The 20,116-nt window shown below is 24.5% G+C and overlaps 2 protein-coding genes across 2 annotated transcripts; one reads left to right on the top strand and one right to left on the bottom strand.

Moving 5' to 3' along the window:
• Nucleotides 1-890: 890 nt before the first annotated feature.
• LOC111280128 (uncharacterized) lies at nucleotides 891-3,786 on the top strand. The gene is made up of 3 exons (XM_022867301.2): nucleotides 891-1,214; nucleotides 1,388-1,493; nucleotides 3,410-3,786. The coding sequence occupies exons 1-3, from the start codon at nucleotides 1,029-1,031 to the stop codon at nucleotides 3,490-3,492; spliced, it is 375 nt and encodes a 124-aa protein (XP_022723036.2). The 5' UTR covers nucleotides 891-1,028; the 3' UTR covers nucleotides 3,493-3,786.
• A 7,624-nt stretch (nucleotides 3,787-11,410) lies between these two features.
• LOC111279826 (FCS-Like Zinc finger 15-like) lies at nucleotides 11,411-12,287 on the bottom strand. The gene is made up of 2 exons (XM_022866880.2): nucleotides 11,993-12,287; nucleotides 11,411-11,873 (listed from the first exon to the last, which is right to left on the bottom strand). The coding sequence occupies exons 1-2, from the start codon at nucleotides 12,214-12,216 to the stop codon at nucleotides 11,672-11,674; spliced, it is 426 nt and encodes a 141-aa protein (XP_022722615.2). The 5' UTR covers nucleotides 12,217-12,287; the 3' UTR covers nucleotides 11,411-11,671.
• Nucleotides 12,288-20,116: the final 7,829 nt, after the last annotated feature.

Here is a 20,116-nt window from a genome sequence, read left to right as displayed (position 1 = left end):
ATTTTTGAATTTGTATTTTACAAAATTTTTTCGAATTTTTGGATTTATATTTTCTAAAAATTTGTATTTAAGAAAACTTTAAAAAGCGATTAGATTTATATTTTTCAAATTCATAATTTTTATCAAATATTTCATCTAATATTTTTATTTATTTAACACTTAATCAAAATCTATCAAAATTAAAGGTAACTTATCTCTAATTTGAAATATGGGGACGTAATTAACTTTGAAACTTTGATTTTTGGATTAGGGTTTGAGGGATTAGATTAATTGAAAATCAATAAAGAATATGAAAAAATGAGTGTAAAGAGTGTTAAGAGAAAATAAAAAATGTAATTATGAAGTGTTACGAGCAAAAATTAATTTTTCGATCTTGAATTACGGTGTAAATAGTAATTGTATGTGGATAAGAGTGAAAAAATAAATAAAAAATAAAAAATTAATTCAAAATAATAGTGTTTAGTTTCAATTGAATTTTTTTATTTGATTTGAATTAAATTTAAATATTAAATATATATTAAATTTGAATTAAATTTTAAATAAAAATAAAAAATTAAATTAAATCGAATTATATATTTTTATTAATTTTTATATATTTTTAAAATTTTTATAAAATAAAACAATTATTTTATATTTAAATTTATTTAAATTATAATAAAATAATATTTAAAAAATAAAAATTTAAAATTTAAAAATTAATGAATCAAAATAAAATTGATAAAATTTATTTTGAATCAAATTTTATAAAAATTTTGATTCAAATTTAAATCAAAATTTATAATTTATAATTTAAAAAATAAAAAATAAAATCCAATTCGAAATATCCAAGAAAAAAATGTGTGTGAACAGAAGCTACCGTATCAAAATCAACTTGACGGTACAATTACAGGTCATTCACCACTTGAAACAGGAGGAGAAGAGACAGAGAAAGAGAGAGAAAGTGAGTCTCTCTTCGTATGGTTTCTCTTCTCTCTTCCTTTCTTTTTTGGTTGGTAAATTAAAAGAAAAAAAGAAAGAAGTCCAAAAAAATGAGCACTGAACAAGCAAAGAGAAGCGTCAACGGAGCTCTGACGGTGAAACCGACAACCGACGAACGGAAGCTATCTCCGGCTCTTTCTGCCGAGTCGGCTACTTCACCAGCCAAGAAAGTCATCATCAAAAGCGCCGACATGAAAGACGACATGCAAAAAGAAGCTGTCAATATAGCCATCTTCGTTAGCTCTCTTTCTCTTCCTCTCAAGCTTCCATTTTTACTCGATCCAGTGTCGTTTTCTATGGTTTTTTATTCGATTTCGTTTCTGGGTATTTTCATTTTGCCTTGGTTTGTTGGTAAATATCGTAAATTTTTTTACTTCGAGTGGCTTTCTCCTTCTGGGATTTTGATTAGGCATTTGAGAAGCACAATGTTGAGAAAGATGTAGCAGAGCACATAAAGAAGGAATTCGATAAGAGACATGGACCCACTTGGCATTGCATTGTTGGTCGCAATTTTGGTAATCCAATTTTCCATTTAGATTTGATTTACTTATGCTGTGCAAATAATTTCTTTTATGTGATGCTGTTGTTTTAGTTGAAATCAGAGTAGATCTAGGCTTAAATGAGATATAATTTCAATGAATATTAGCTATCATTAATGCTATAGATGTTAGATTGGATTGTGTCAAGCTTAGGCCTTCTGTTTTTGGAGTCTAAGGTGACTAGTTTTTCCATTGTTATCAAATTTCTAGGTTAAGATCTCAAATGTTTTTAGTTGATTGATTGCTCTTGATGAAAGGAACAACTCCATCGGGTTATTGATGAAGGACTAGTAACTTTTATATTCAATCAAGGATCTCAACTTTATTGACACCGCTTAAAACAAATTCTTAATGCTAACTCATACGCAGTTTGTACCGGTTGTATATTTTGTTCGTATTTTTCATTATCTTACTTGATTTCACAAAGGGGGTTTCATAATGGTTGAGTATGGCCAAGGCTGTGCTTGGATTTAGTCACACAGGCTAATATGGTTCATCTATGTGTTTAATTACCTATTTGATACCTCCAACGGCCATGTTACTGATCCTGTTTACATTTAGTTGATGGTATTTAAGGTTGGACATCTATTTCATATTGTATATCAGATGTAATATATCTTTGTCTATTGAATTACAAAGTGGTTAGAGCTTGGAACTTTCAGCTTATAGGTTTCAAGATCAAAACTTCATATTCGAGGAAGGGGAGGATGGGGGGGGGGGGGGTGGGTGGGTAAGATGGGATTCATGGGATGGAATAGGGCTATATATCCCTTTGAATAACCCAACGCCAGGAGACCTCCATACATACCAAATGAAAAAAGTTTCAGTGCTAAAAATGCAAGGCCAGATGGAAAAGTCTTTTATCTTATTTTGTGTAGTGTTTGAGTGCTGAATTTGAAACGGAGGTGCTTGCCTCTTTTTATACAAGACTCTATTTACTATCATTTTAGCTACGTTTTTATTTGCCTGAAGATGATTAATCCTCTTTTAACCATAACTTAAGTGAAACATATGATAAGCTGCTTAACCGTTGGACAAACTAAATTGCCTTGTGTTCTGACTTCATGGAATTTTAGCTGCCTTCAGTATATGATTACACCTTTTTCAGTCATTAACCACTTATTTCTTACATTTTCGATCAGATGCTCATTACTAAAAAAAAACACATTGTACAATTGAAGTGTATATTACATACATTTGAAGCATGTAAGAGTACTATGTTAGAAATTAATTCATGTAGCGCTTTGCTCATTTCATATTACTACAATCTAATTGCTATTCACCCTCTTCATCGTATAATTTTTTGCGGACATGTTCTCTGGTTGACAAATTATTGTGCTGTTTTGAAAGATGCAGTTTTAATTCTTCTTAAACGTCACCTGATTTTGTCTGCTACAATCTTGGGAAGGCATTGGTAGCTTAACCCAACCATATTCTCTTTGGGGCACAGCACCTTGCTCGTTCCAGATTATGTAATCCTCAGTGCAGACTGTCTCATGGTATTCATAACCTGGATAAATTACCAATATTCCTAAACTTGCACTGATAGCGCTATACTTACTCTATTAGTTCTCATTAATCCTTTAAATGTCTGTATCTAGGCTATTTTTGCTCTCACTGGTACTCAGTAATGTACATCCATGAAGTGCATTTGCAGTTGTAATGCTTGTTCTATAAACATAGATTAGAACTTTTTTCTTTTGAATTTCTATGTTGCATGAAAATTTACTTCCAGTTTTCAGGTCTTAAACCGGTTCTAGATGGAACTACATTTATTATCTTGCTACCTTTGCGATCTTCTTGTGCTTATGTGAAAACAAATTAGAGCTAAAATTGGGTTTAAATTTCAAATTTATGTTGCGTTAGTATTGATTTCTTGAATTTTGATGCAGGTTCATATGTAACGCATGAGACCAACCACTTTGTGTATTTCTATTTAGATCAAAAAGCAGTTTTGCTCTTCAAATCTGGTTAATCACGTTGATATGTTGATGAAGGGTGATGTTCATGATGATCGTGATGTCGGAGGCTTTTACTTATGCTGGCTGTGGTTAGCAACTGTATATATTAAATGAAAACCTGCTTTAATGTGAATGCTCTGTCCTAATATTCTTGTGCCCAACTTGTATATTTTATTCACCTGAACTGGTTTTGAACCATGAATTGTCAATTACGGTCTTCTGCCTATTGGTTTCTTCGGCCTTATTCATTATGTACTTCTAGTCGTGTTAAATGCCTGTAAAAAAATATGAAAAATTTTCATGTTAAATTCATGTCAGGTAGTGGGATAAAGCTGCATCCTGCAGGTATCTAATTCTAATAACCCTCGGAAATTTCGACCATCACCTTACAGCAGGACAAGTTAAACAAATCAGCTTGTGACCGTGTCAATGTAAGTATTAAAAAGATGATCCAGATGCCCTTCAAATTCAAAAGAGAAACTAGGTCTTTTTGTCTGTTGATACCTGCTGAAATTGTGATCAAGTGACGGTGAGTACCGAGTAGTAAAAACTTGTAGCATGTATAGATGGAACCGGTCGGGATGGCTATCTTTTTGTCCTGCTGAACTTTATCCGATATTATATATTAAGTATTGAAATCTGATTTGATATTAAAATATTATTTTTATGTTTAATTTATTTGTATATGTATAAAATTATAATCATTTGATTAAAAATAATAAAATATTATTTTTAATATAAATATAATTTTTAAATATAAATATAAAATTAAATAAATAATAAAAAATATATATTATATATGTTGAGTTGAGTTGGGGTTGATTTATATTAAATTCGATTTTGATTTTTTTCAAAAGGGATACTTTATTCAAAATTTAATTTTTTAATTTTAAATTAATTTTATAAGATCGAATCGGACGTGTTGGATTGCTAACCTTAGTACCAAACACTGTTTTTTGGGCACAAAACTAGAGAGTGGAAAATCCCTTAACCAATGACTCTTTCTCAAACAAAATCTCCCTACTTGGGTTTTCCCTTTTCCTATTGGATAAGGCTTGCTGAAAATCCCAACAAGATCTCTGGCTCTTCATTTCATTGCTTGTCTTTCAGCTCCGAGTTCCTACCTCAGCTATTAATTTCTTCAATGGCCAATCAGTGTTTGTCCTTGATACAAAAGAATCTTTTAATCACATGCACAGTCCTTTGCACAATTAAGACGAGAGAATCCTTCTGGTGCAAAATCATTTACTAACCAAACCCATTTTTAGTTTAATTTTCCCCCAACATTGCATACCTGTAAGAGTGTAAAAAAAAATATTTACTTAAATGAATATTTTAACAATACAATCATAATCGAGTGATCAATTATTTTAACATGTTTTTAATTAGGTTCGAATAAACTTGAATTCGAAGATTTTACCAACTCTAATCCTAGGTTTTCTTATAATCCAGGAACATGTTTGATCAAGAATTGGAAGTCCACTTTGATTGAATGATTTTTTTTGTATTTTGGACGAGAGATTGGAGAAAAAAGAAAGGGAAAAGCCAAGGACCTAACTGTCCCTTTCCAAGGGAAGATTTAGTGGACTATAGCAGAGAGCATAAAGACAAGTAAGTTGCAAACCCTATGATTTTATTCCCAGTTAGTACCTTCTCTCATTCTTTTTTAATTTTTCTCTATGGTTCCATTTTTGTCTAAGCTGCATGGACAGTGGCACATAGAAAAGTATAAGATCCTATGGACTATGGTCCAAATCTTATTCTTTGATGTTCAATCTTTTGCACCTAACTTTCTCACTGATTTTAACCCCAAACTGTTTATACCTTTTTCCCTCACCTTTTTCACCTTTTTTTTCTTTTTCCCCTCAATTGAGTGACACATTGGGACTCCTCTTGTTCCCTCTTTTGTATTATTCCATTGTAGATCTGTAAATTTAAAATATAATACGTGATAAGATATAAAAAAAATACAAAAATAATATAATTTAAAATTTTCGTAATAATTATATATAAATTTAATGAAATAAAAAATATATTTTATATTTTCGTATCGACATAATTCGTAAGTTTCACTCCATCCTATTGGATCATTTATGCAATTTTTGGCTCACCTAATCACCAAGGTGATTCTTCACTCTTACACATTTCCTTCGTTAGCATATCAAAATGAGAGAGTTTCAAAATGTTTATACTATAATTAACTAATAGCTTAAACTTTTTCTTAAGCATTAATGGTGTTAAAGATTGCATGCATGGAAGATATTTTCAAGTGATCTAGATATTTTACGCCATGAGGTTATAATCGTCTTTTACACGATTTCAACCCTAAGGATATTATTATCTTTTACGTCGATCTGACGTGGATAAAATGATTAGAAATATTCCTTTTATGCTTGACCTAAATTTTTGGATGTAGACATCAACCTACTTAAGAAAAAGGATAATCCCATCTAGTAAAAAATTTATATAAAATTATGTAGGTAAAATTTATAATTTTTTAAAAATAATTTAATAAAAATTTTAATAAAAAATTAAAATTTATAAATTGATAAAATTTGATATGAAAATCAATAATATATAAAAAATTATTAAAAAATTATTTATAATTCAAATTTGATTGATATTTATTTAACAATAAAATTTTTTTAATATTTTTATTAAAAATATCTATATAAAATTATATATTAAAATTTATTAAAAAATTTTCAAATTTTACACACATTATAAATCTTTGAATTTATTATTTTTAATTTTAATTTTTTATTTTAACTTTTATTTAATCGTTTTTAGATGAAAATTTTACAAATTTTACCAAAAAATCTTCATTTAAGTTTTGAAGACTAATTTTTTCTCCATTTATTCTTAGCTTGTTCTTTGCTTTCCTTTTCTATCTTCACACTTGTAATTTGAAAGTTAAAACATAAATATCGAATTAATTGTTGATCTTTGTCTTTATGTCTTTCTTTTTTTTTTATATGTTTGTCTTCAAATCAATTTTCAATAATAACAATAATAAATCATCTATATTCTCTGTTGGATTTGATTTTATCTTTAGATCATCTCAAAAATATATCGTTTTACATCAATTTTATGTATTTAGAATTAAAATTAAAACTTGATTGACAAAAAAAAAAATTTTTCTTACTAATTTAACTAAAAAGAGATATCATATTAATTCAACATTACCAATTATCTAATTATTTAAGGTTATGTCAAATCGGACCAATACTACATCAAATCAAATCATTTAGATTCGACTACATCATCTTTTCATATATGTTTTTTTCTTGAATAACAAAAAAAAAAAATTACTAATTTTTCATTCATTTATTTTTAGCTTAATTTTTGCTTTTCTTTTCTTTTTTCACACTTTAAGTTAAGCGTTGAAACATAAACATCGAGTCAACTTTAAACTTTTGTCTTAATGTCTTTCTCTTTTTTTCTCATATGTTTGTCCTTAAATCAATTTTCAACAATAATAACAACAAATCATCCGTATTCTTTGTCGGATTTGATTCCATCTTCAAAAAATTTCAAATAAAATATTTTTTTTACATCAATTTTACGCATTTAAAATTAAAATTGAGACTTAATTAACAAAAAAAAATCATTTTCTTGCCAATTTAATTAAAAAGAGATCTCATATTAATTCAATATTAACAATTATCCAATTATTTAAAAACCAAATAAATTCTAAAATATGCCCAATTGACAAGTGTTATTGTTATTAACCCTATGTTTGGATTGAAATGAAGGAAATGAAAGAAAAGGAAAATAAAAGAAAGTAATGAAAATAGAAAAATCCTTCATTTGTTTTGATAAATTTTTAATTTAAAGGAAAAAAAAAAGATAAAAACTCAATAACTTTTGATTTCTTTTGTAATCCTCATTTTTTTAATACACCAATTTAGGGGAAAAGCTAAGGAAAATAAAGTTGAAAATATTTATTTTTATTAAAAAATTATTATATTCATATTTTTATTATAACATTATATTTGATTATATAACTAACACTTCCTACAAAAATAATTTTTCTTTATAAGTATTTTATATAATATCGTAGTTTATAAATATTTTATAATTTCTTTAGTCTTAGCAATAAAACAAACTAAATTATAATCAAGATAAATTAAAACACTGAAATAAATATAAAATTAAGAGTAAATTAATAACTAACTAATATATCTTACCATATTAAATATGTTTAATTTTATTTTAAAAGATTTGTTTATACAAATTACGTAGTAAAAAGATATATTTGTATATTATATGTTATTTTATAAAAAAAAAATGTTATAATTGAAAAAAAATCATAATGAATTATTTCATTTCTTTTTTATTATTTATCCAAACAATGGTTGTTAGAATTCTTTTTTTTTATTATTAATTTTGACTATCCATATAAAGAGTATATGTACTATTTTTTTTCTTTTAAAAAGCTTTTTTCTCTTTTCTTTTCCTTTCCTTTATACATATATATATATATATATATATCCAAACATAGTGTAAAAAACATCTACCTTTCCCTAGTACTAAAGATGTGCCCTATGAATACAGTGGGTACCCATGAATTAAAATGAAAACACTTCAAAAGCTTAAAAAAATAAAAAATAAAAAACTCAAATTCCTAAGGCAACTTTGCTATTTTGCTACAAAGGCACCCAAAAACACTTTTTTTAATAAGCATAAATTATTTTAAAGCCACGTCAGATATAGGTATATAATCGATCGAGTTCAAACTAATGTAATATTAAGCTCGAGCTTGATTCAAAATTTGATGCTTAAAACTCAACTTGAACTTGATTAAATTTTATTTTTTTAGTTCGAACTTAACACAAGATAGAAATAAAGCTACTCAAGCTCGCTCAATTAATATATAAAAATAAGTTTGATTCTTATATTCAATAAAAGCTTGATTATTTGTACTGGAGCTCAAGTTTGAATTTAATATATTTTATTAATTAAAATAATAAAAATATATTTAAATATAAAAACTTGATTAAGCTCGTGAGCTGCTTGAATCGAGGATAAGAATGCTCGAACTTAACTCGATCAATGAGTCAAGGTATTCAAGCTTAAGCTTGACTCGATAATAATCAAACTAAATTCGAGTTTTATTTGAATTGAATTCCAATAGCTTACGAGTACTAATATATCATTTACACCTCTAGTCATATTAGACCAATACTATATCGGGTCAAATCACCTAGATCAAACTATATCATCTTTTTCATGTACAAATATCATATTTTCTCTCATATAACTAAAAAGATCATTCTTTTTTTTTCTATTTCATTTATTCATAGCTTGTTTTTTTGCTTTAATTTTTCCTTCTTTACGATTTGATTTGCGTTAAAGTTAATAACGGTTTGAATTGAATCAAATTTAGTTTAATTCTTTCAGATATTATATAATATTAAGAATTTATAAAATCTTATTTGAATCCAATTTGAACATTCATACTATTCGAACTAAATTTTATCTATTTAGTTCAATTTAATTTATCAACTTTTAATTTTTTCATTTTTATATATTATTTTAATATAAAAATTTAATGTATTTAAGTAGATTTTAATATAAAATTATTATTTTTATTTTATAAAAATTTTAAAAATATATATAAAAGTATATAATTCGATTCAATTATTTTTTTTCAATTTTTTAGTTTTCGATTCATAATTAAATCTAAATTTAATATATATTTATTATTTAAATTTGATTCATAGTAAACAAATAATTCAAATTAAACCAAACAATATGATTTTATCTATATTTTTATCTTGTTTAAGTATGATTTCATCTTCAGACAATTTTAAAAATGTATCTTTTTCTATTGATTTTGTGCATTTAAAATTAAAATTGAAACTTAATTGATAAAAAAACTTATTTTCTTACCAATTTGAATAACCTTTGAGTGTCTCCGACATTTTATATACATCGAAAGACAGGTCAGATTAATTCAACATCACAATTATTCAATTATTAAAAAAGCAAATAAATTTTAAAATATGTCCAATTGACAAGTGTTACGTGTCATTAACGCACATCTACGTGTCCCAGTACTAAAGATGCGCCCCCATGAAAACAGTGGGTACCCATGAATTAAAAAGAAAGCACTTCAAAAGCTTTGAAAAAAAAAAAGAAAAACACTCAATTTCTTCAGGCAGCTTTACTATTTTGCTGCAAACCGACAAACGCACCCCAAAACACTTTTGTTTCAATATGAAAATGGTAAGTGTCTATATACATTTAACTTAAAAGGATATATTTATAAAAATATATTTTATTGTTTATTGATATGAATGATAAAAAATTTAATTTTTTTTAATAAAATTTTAGTTTTGAGTATTATAAATAAAAAAATAAATTAAAAAAAATTTATCTTTTTTACGAGTCTATTCGATTTGATTTCGAATTAATCAATATTCAAAATGATTTTTAAAAATAAAAAAATTTTAGATAAAAAAATTTATAAAAATATATAATTAATGCATTATTATTTTTATTTAAAAATCATAATATCGAGATAAAAAAATGTTAGAAGTATTAAAATTAAAATTTAATAGATATTATTTTTAAAAATAATTATATAAATTAATTACGTTAAAATTTGAATTCAATGTGTTGTATACTTTTAAACATGATGAGAATGATATATTAAAAAAAATATTTTAAAAATAAAATTAAAATTTTTTTTTTTTAGTTTTGGCAAAAGAAAAAAATTAATTTTTAATTATTAAACTAAAAATTCAATAATTCACCCATAAATCACATGATTATTGATGTTTAATTGTTTTAATAAATATTTATAAGCACTCGTTAATCCAAGGCTTATTATAAACACTAATTGATCAAATCTTAAAAAAAAATAAATGGACAAATGGAGGAATGGGTAATTTGAAGAAACACACAAATTTTGGTTAAATGGTTAAAAATACCTTTAAATAAAAATTTATTAATCATCCAAATTTTTATTATTTTATTATAATCAATTAAATTCTCAAATATTTATTTTCATCGATTAAATCTTTATTAAACTAAAATTGATTAACTATTACTATTAATTTTCTTCTAATCAAAACTTAATTAAGATAAAAATAAATATTTAAGAAATCAATTAATCTGAAATAAAAAAATTCAAGATTTGAATAATTATAATAAAATATCATAAATTTAAATAATTATTAAATTTTTATTCAATAATTTTTTTAGATTTTAAAACAAATTAATGATCCGTAAACATTGTTATCCGCTAGAAGTACTAATTCTTTATTCCCTAAACAATAAAATAAAAATGTTCGATTAACGGATTAACTGATATTTATAGACATTAATTAAAGATAATTAAAATATTATTTAAAAATGTTTTTAAATTTAATAAAAAATTAAAAAATAATACATTTTAATTATATATTTTTCCATAATTATCAGGTTAACTCGGTTGACATCATTAATGAAATATTGTCGTTTTGGAACACAACAAACGAATATTGTTTTATGGTCCCAATAAAATGATTACTCTTATGAGCCTTTTTAGGTTTGTTTTTTTCTTTTTTGTCTGTCAAATAAAATTACCAAAATGGGATTAAATTTAATCAAGGGTTAAACATTATCTAAAATACCAGAAATGCCCTTAATCGTCACAAAAACTTTATGATATAAAATATGTAGAATATGATAACTTAAAAAATAATGATTATATATCATATTCGATATAATTTTAATAAAAAATTATTAATTAAATTTAAATTTAAAATCACTCATATTAAGTAAAATAATGATACTAATTGAATTAATCTTTCGTTGATGAGAAAAAAATATATCATATTTGATGATTTAAAAAATAATTATTACATATCATACATTCAATATGATTTTAATAAAAATTTATTAATTAAATTTGAATCTAAAATCATTCACATCAAGCAAACATCAAGCAAAATATTGATTAAATTCGAATTTAAAATCACTCGCATCGAGCAAAACAAAACAATGGTACTAATTGAACCAACCTCTCGTTGGTGCGGAAAAATAATTGAAAAAGCCCTTTTGGCTTTATTCTAGGAAGCAAAATGACAGACGATGAGATTGCCATTACAAAATTAGCCAAGGGTAAATTAGAAACCACAGTTGAAACAAAACAAAAACTAAATGAAAAACCAATTTTCAGTTCTTGGCTGCTCGTTTTTCTTCTCAATAAGCAAAACCACCTGCTCGGTTTCTTGCAGTTTTGCGTTGGTGGCGAGAAGCTGAAGAAGAAGCTGAAGAAGCTGAAGAAGAAGAAGTTGAAGGTTTAATGGCAGCCATAGAACAGTTCTCTTTCCTTAAACTCTCCTCTTCGTCCATGAAAATTTGCCTGCACCTACACTCCACGCTACAAAAAGCCTTGTCCCCTCTACCCCAAAACACCCAAATCAGTCACATGACAGTTCATATCAAGAAACAGTGAAAAGGGTTAAACCAAAGCAAAAAAAAAAAAAAAAAGAAAAAAAGGAAAAAAGGGAAGAAAATTACTTGTACATGTAGATGTCGTTTCCAGGTAAGAGTTTCCGTTTGCAAAGAACGCATTGTTCAAGAAAAGCAGGAACTGCGTAGTTTAACTGAGAAGAGGAAGAAAAAACTTTGCTTCTGGTGTTGTTGTTGTTGATTGACATAGTTGTTTTGCTAATAACTTGTGTCGTGTTCTTACTAATTATATTACTCTTTTGATTCTCCAAAACTACACTTAATCCCACCATGTTTCATTCTCTTCTTTTCTTCTGCTTATCAGGGAGAGGGGGAGAAGGGGCTTGGGCTTTAGGGTTTGGTCAATGAAAACAAAAAATTTTGAGAAAAATAAATAGAGAGAAAGATGGGGGTGGGCCCTCAGAGCTATAAGAATAAAAGAGCAGTAACAAGGACGATTTGACGTCTAGTGCTTTTAACTGCCACGTATCCCTCTAATTTAGTTTCCATTTTTTTTTCTTTTTTTTCTTTATTTTTTGTTTGTTTCTGCTTATTTGTACTTTCATTATTATTATTTTATTACTACTCAATTCTTTTTTTTTTTAACTCCGGAAAACACGTTAGATTAAGTTTGGGTTTGAATTCTTTTACGCTTTCATACTTATAATTGAGTTTATTATATCATTAATTAAACACACTCGATACATATATTAATCAAGGAGTAATATTCAAGAGAAGTTCTTTTATTGCATATTTATTTGCTTTTCCTTACAAAGATTACATGAAGATGGATTATCTTATTTTAAAATTAGGACGTACCAAAAATTTTAACTACAATTTTTATTACAAAAGAATTATTAATAATAAAAATCAAATTTAAATATACTTTATAAAAATATTTAATTTTTATCCATTCAATCAATTTGATTAATTTATTTATTTGCATTTGCATGCATGAGACTGTGAACTTTTTCAAAATACAAGTGGCATTGGCTTTGAGGCTTTGGCAGCTAATTACAAACCTTTTACAAAATCATGCAAGGGAACCTTCATCAAAAAATTTATTGCAATTGAAACCAATCATAATCAAAAGCTTCTTTTTTTTTTTTTTTTTAATGCAAACATCACCCAACAAAAAAAATCAGATGGTTCAAATTGGAACACCTCAAAATTTTCATATATTCAAAAGAAAAATACAATACAATATGTTTTGTTAGAATTTAATTTTCTTTTCTGACGATCTTAACTTAAATTAATCATATAACAACCCATGATTTTGGCTTTGATTATTGTTTGCAAAATCATGCAAGATAAAAAAAAATGAAAAGGGAAAACAAATATAAAGATTTAAGCCTCCATTAAGAAACATAAGCTATCTATGCAGCCTAGCTTTATTGCAACAAGATAAACCCTAAAACAACACTTTACCAAAAACAAAGAAAGGAGCATTAAAACACCACCTTTCAAGAATTTATTCTTTGAACTACCAAATGATGTGATTTTCAATTATTTTTGAGAGTAGGACAAAAAAAGAAAAGCATATAAGCAATGAACATTTCCATATCTAGGTGAAATTCTCCAATCTTCCCCACCCCAGTTCATTATCTTCGCGAAAAAAAAAATGATACATAGATGAATAAAATATCATGATTAAGGGTATAATCGAGCCGAATCGAGTCGATACAGTGAAAAGCTCGGATTCGAGCTCCACTCACAACTCACGATTCGATACTCGATCAAACTTTATTTTTCAAGTTCGAGCTCGATTCGTGATTGAATTCGAACTATTCGAGCTCGTTCGATTAATATGTAAAAATAAATTTGATTCATATATTCGACAAGAGTTAGATTATTTATGCTCAAGTTCGAACTCGAATTCGAAATATTTTATTAATTAAAATAAAAAAATATATATTTAAATATAAAAACTCGATTAGGATCACGAACTACTCGAGTCGGATATAAGAATACTCGAATTCGATTCGATCGATAAGTCGAGTTACTCAAGCTCAAGCTCGACTCAATAATAATCGAACCGAATTTGAGTTTTTTTCTAATCGAACCCGAGTAGCTTGCGAGTATTAATGTATCATTTATACCTCCAATCATGACGGCTTAATTAATTAAAAAAATTTTGATAATTAAAATTGCAAGCTTTTATAATTGCTAATTTTTTATAGAAGATAACCTAATTATGTATAGCAAAATCTTCTTGTATATTCTTCAATTAATATTGCACCATTGACATTAAAGAAAAGAAATTGCCTACAAGAAAATTTAAAAAAAAAAATCATATGTGAACTATCATGAAAAAGAAAAATGAAGATTTTAACTAACAAGTAATGAAACCTATGGTCAAACACTAATATGTAATTATATATATAATATGAAAGTTATCAAATTTAATATATATTTTCATCTTCATGTGAATTAATTTTCAAAGTTGATCAATTATTTTATACCTAATAGCATATATTAGATATAGATCTCAATATTCTTCTTGGGATATACCATGAACACCACAAAAATTTTAATTTTAATTTTTCATTTTTTTTACTTTTTCTATAACATAAGAAAATCACTTAATTTTTTTTTTTTTACAAATGTCTAAAAGTGTTCAAAAAATATTATTATTGTGCATATTCGAATATTTAGTTCAGTAATTAATTCATGTTTTCACTGTTTAAATTTTCATTTTTTCCCAAATAAAAAAATTATTATTGCTTCATTTTTATTGCATAAATATATATATGAAAATATATACAAATTTTGTCTAAGAAAGTACATTTATATTCACATATACAATTAACCCTAATCCACATAAAAGACAAGCAAATTAAAAAAAAATTAAAAGATAATAATTATGTGATTTGATAATAAAATATTATACTCTTCATCTTAATATCGAAGATTCAATCTCTTACCATGTTATATATAAAAAATAAAGTAAGTATTTAAGGGGTCATTTGTTAACGTTTCTATTTTTTTTTGTTTTCATTTTTAGTTTTTTTTTTTTTTAAATTGAAAACAAAAATATGTTTGGTAAGTTGTTTTTGTTTTTTATTTTTGAAAATTGAAAGCAAAAGTTTCGAAAGTTTTGTAAATTGTTGAAAACAGAAAAATAGTATTTTCAGTTTTTTTGAAACAATTTTATATTGTTATCGCGCAGACACTGTTTACAAAAATTATAATTAAATTGTTACAGTGATATTATAATTATTATATTAATAAAATAATATTTTATTATATAAATATTATATTAATAATATATTAATAACTATTATTATATTTATATTGTTATATTATTAATAATAAATAGAGCTTAAAGTTTTAACCACCTTCTTTTGCACATTTGTCTTTTTATATTTTTAAAACAAAAATATTTTATTTCAATATGTTTTCAAATTCAATAAATTAAAAATAAAATAAAATATTCAAAATTATAAAATATAAAACACATATAATACCAATAGACTCCTAAATTAAACATTCATAATTGGGACGAGCTCGATCTGATTTTATGTATTATTAAATTCAAATTCGATTATATTTAAATTTATTTTTATTTTTTTATATTCGAATCCGATTTCGATTCGATATTATATAAACAATGCTTGATTTGATTTAAAATTAATAAAATATTATTTTTAAAATATAAATATTTAAAAATATTATTATATAAATATATATAATTAAATAATTAATTAAAAAATAATTATTTATATAATATCAAATCAAATCAAATCAAATTTACTTAAAATTTGAATCCAATTCAATCTTATCCAAAACTCAAATTAAAAAAAAATCAATTTTATAAAATAAGATCGAATCGAAATCGGTTGACATCGGATTGGATTATCGTCCTCTTCACAACGAGCGTTGAGTCGCAAACGATAAAGAAATTGTTTTTTGAATTTATAGAAAAAGGGAAAAATTCTAAAATAGTTAAAAGTGATGAAAAGATATACATTGTGCCTTATGGCTCTATCGATGGGCTACTTTCGCCGGATGGGACTTCTAGGAGTAGGCTGACCTGTGATTATTTAATAAAATTTAATAATTTAAAATATGATAGATGATATAATATTAAAATAATATAAATATAAAATATAAAATTTTATATTAACACAAAATTGATCCCATCATTTCTTTTTCTCTTTTTTTTTTTTACAAAAAAATCTACACCGACAGTGCAGAGTGGCAACGTTGCCACCTGTCCCGCCGTATTAATTCATCTTTCTCACATTAATTTATTAATAATGCTCTTTACTAATATTCTTTTGGTTTAGATGAATAATAAAATTAATTTTGATGAAATTAAAAAAAATAATAATAATAATTATTATTATTATTAAAAAAATTTATAAAATATTTAAATTGAATAAATTTTATTAAAATTAATATTTAAATTTAATTATTTCATACTAAAAATATGATAAAATTCAAATCTAAACTCAATTATTGTTATTTAAATTAATACTTCTACTTTCTTAATTTGATAGATAAGAGCCATGAAAATTAGTAATTGTGATACTAATAATTAGAAAAAAAATTTTGGTTAACCAATGTTTATAAAAACGTGTGAATATTAATTAAAATTTTATTTTTTAAAAATATTACTTAATATTAAACTCTCACCAAATTTTAAAATAAAACAATACATTAATTATATTATTATAAAAATTTTGTTGATTTTAAAGTAATGCACTCGTTATCAAAATTTTAATGAGTATTTACAAACACAAGAAATTTAAAAAAAAATAAAATTTTTTTATACATAAGAAGTCAAATTTTGGGTTTTGGATTCGAAAGTATAATACGAATTCTCCCTTTTTTTTTTTTTTTTGCATAGATAAATTAAAAATAAATATGTGGAGAGTTGAAATATTCTAATTTAGATGACTTTTGTTATAGTTTACATATAGTATATGGATAGACTAGGTTGTGGTCCAAGCAAGAAGAAGATAAATCATATTATGTTTATCCTTCATTAAATGTTGACCATTGGTAGATTTAAAACCTAGTTATAAATACCAAGATTTGTATACACCAATCCAACAAATAATGGTAGGTGCAATATCTATGATAAATGAAATTTATTATATGCAAACATTCATAGGATCCTCACAAAATTTTACTTAGTTTATACCATTTGATTTGATAATTTAAACTAAGAAAACAATGAGAACAAAAATAATCAATCACCTCCTTTATTTTTTTTTAATGAACAATTGTTGTCAGTTTCGAATTTTTATTATAATTTTCATTAAAAATAATATAATTTATTTTTTTATAAAATAATTCATAATTTAAGAATTAAAAAAATTATAAATATTAAAATTTAAATTTTATTATATGTCATCTTTTAAAAATAATCGTATAAATCAATTAAATTAAACTTTAATTTAAAATATTATAATATAATTTTAGATTTAATTAAATCCAAGCATTCCCCTATCTAAAATCTCACTTCATTAAAAAATAGGACTTCCCATTTCCTTATCCTATTCTTACATTTATACTTGAAATTAGAATTTCGTAATTTCTTCATAGATATTAATTATCAATAAATCTAGTGGTTATTCAAAAAACAATTTATTCATAAAATATAAGAATATTTCATTCTTACTTTTAAATTTCATCTTAGTACAATATGATATACTTTTTTATTTTTCAATCCATGCACTTTAAAGTGAGAAAAAGATATTTAATTAATTAATTAATTATTTATTTATTTACCATCCTTTTGTTCATGTACTTTAAAGATGAGACAAAGGAAACATTGGAATTGTTTAGGTGGGTCCAAAATTGCTTGCTACTAACAAGTCAGTTTGGGTCCCATCCCTGATTTGACAATTTTGTTGGAGGGGATGAATCATGAGGAGCTTTTGGGCCACTCTTGATTGTTTGAGAATGATAGGACAATGGGGCTCCCATGCCAAAACAAATCGAAGAATCATGGCCCAATTTGAGGTTGACACGACATGTCTTCGTTTGGGACATGAGTTTTGTTCAATTAACTTCATTTAAAAAATAATAATAATAATCTTATAAATCAAAATAAAATGTCTCATTTAAAAATCCATATAACTATATTTTAGAGATATTATTTAATAAATATAAAATTTTAATTTTAATATTTATAATTAGAGATGTCAATAAAAAGTATAAGATAAATAGAGTATTCTTTATTTTTATTGTTAGATTTTTATATTATATCTATCTCTATATGTATATCCAACGAATATTTTAAATTTATTTTCATATTCATCTTTGTCAATATTTAATAGATATGGATAATTACCTTAACCATATCTTTTTTTTTTTAAATAAAAACTAAAAAAATATATTTTTTTAGCTTTTTAAAAATTTTTATCTTACATATTTACGTAATTTTTAAATATATATAAATATATATACATATTTAAAGTATGGTACAAATACGGGTATGGGTTTGGGATGGCTCTTATATTACCTGTCTTTATCGTCATATTCGGTAAAAAATTTAAAATTATACCTATCTCTATTCACATCCTCACAATATAATACTCAACTTTATTTAGATAGAAAATCAAATTTTTTATCAAGTGTTGATAAAATTAACAACCTTATTTATAATTTTTTTAATCTTTAAATTTCATTTTTATTTATAAAAAAAAATTGTATCATATCTCCTTAAAAATTTTTGCATTCACGAGTAGTATCAATAAAAATTTATAGATAAGGTATCAATTAAATTTATTCATTATAGGTTAATTAGTTCCATTCTAATTGCAATTTTAATTAACTTTTAATTTTCTTTAATTCTTCCAACCCATATAACCCTTTATAAATAGTGTCAAAGCAAGCAAACAAGAAAAGAAACAAAGAAGTCCTAGGGTGATGGGGACTAGGCAAGGAGTTTGTCTAATAAGATACTTGCATTCGAACTAAAAAGGTACACACAGATGGGGATTTGGGAACAAACTTAAAAAAGGTGATGGAGATGTTTGAGAGAAACATAAAAAAAATTTAAGGGTTTTTTTTAGGGAGAGAGGATTTCAATAAATAAAGTATCATGAAAAAATTATTTGGATGAATAATAAGATTAAAAATACTAATAAAAATTATTATAATTATAATTAAAAAAATTTATTAAAAAAGATTTATGAATCCTAAAAAAGGTGCTAGTGTCTTTAAAGCTCAGGATTTTACTCTTTCATATTAGATATTTTCAACATATATATATATATTGTTTTGAAGATTTTAATGGGTTTATTAGAGTCAGTAACCAAGAGTTAATTTTTTTTATGAATTTTTAAATCATTTGTTCAGTTGATACTTTTATAAACTAAAAATATGAAACAAGTAACCAAAAGTAAAAAAAAAAAAACAAAATCGACGAAACAAAACCAAGTGTGATCAAAATTATTTACTAAAAAAAACTTAGATCTCTTGTTACATATTAAAAAAGGATTCCAAAATTTTGATTAGTTACTAACTTTTTATTAAAAAGAGAAATATGCAACTAGCACAATTTTTAAATAATATATAAAATTACAATTAAATATCATTGAATCAAATATTTGAATATATTTAATTATTATTAAAATTTTTAAAAAATATATAAAAATAGAAAATAAAATAGTTAATCTATGGCCTATCACTAATCTAATTTCTGCCAAAATTTTGAGATTTTAGATAATGTATTAACAGCTTTTTGATATTATCATCTTTCTTCGTGATTTAATGATCACAAAAATCTTTAAAAAAATATTAAAATTTAATTTCAATCAAACTTTCTTCCCTCTTCTTTGTAATAGGCTTCGCCCCCTCGAAAAAAAAAAAGCACATTTTTTTTTAATTACTAGACCACCCTAGCTAGTGAACAAATTACTTTAACAAACATAGGGTGGCATAAATAAAAGGAAACTTTACGTTCACCTTTTGTGGTTTGCAATTATTATTTTTATTTTTTGTGAAATTTTTTTATTTATAATTCTGTGAGTTAAAAATTAAAAATGAAGATAATTTTATAATTTTATTAAATTATGCTTGATTTTTAATGTTGTTATCCTTTTTTTTTTTATAAAGAAAATGAATCTCAAGATGATAAATAAATAAAAAATTCACAAAAACTATAGGTAAAAAAGTTGCAAATCACATAAAATGTATGTGAAAATTTCTCATTTATTAAATATATTTTTAATATAG

Source organism: Durio zibethinus, chromosome 27 (genome assembly GCF_047325235.1).
Source record: "Durio zibethinus cultivar Kanyao isolate XHJ-2024 chromosome 27, ASM4732523v1, whole genome shotgun sequence".
Lineage (NCBI taxonomy): Eukaryota > Viridiplantae > Streptophyta > Magnoliopsida > Malvales > Malvaceae > Durio > Durio zibethinus.
This window is presented reverse-complemented; position numbering and strand designations above follow the sequence as displayed.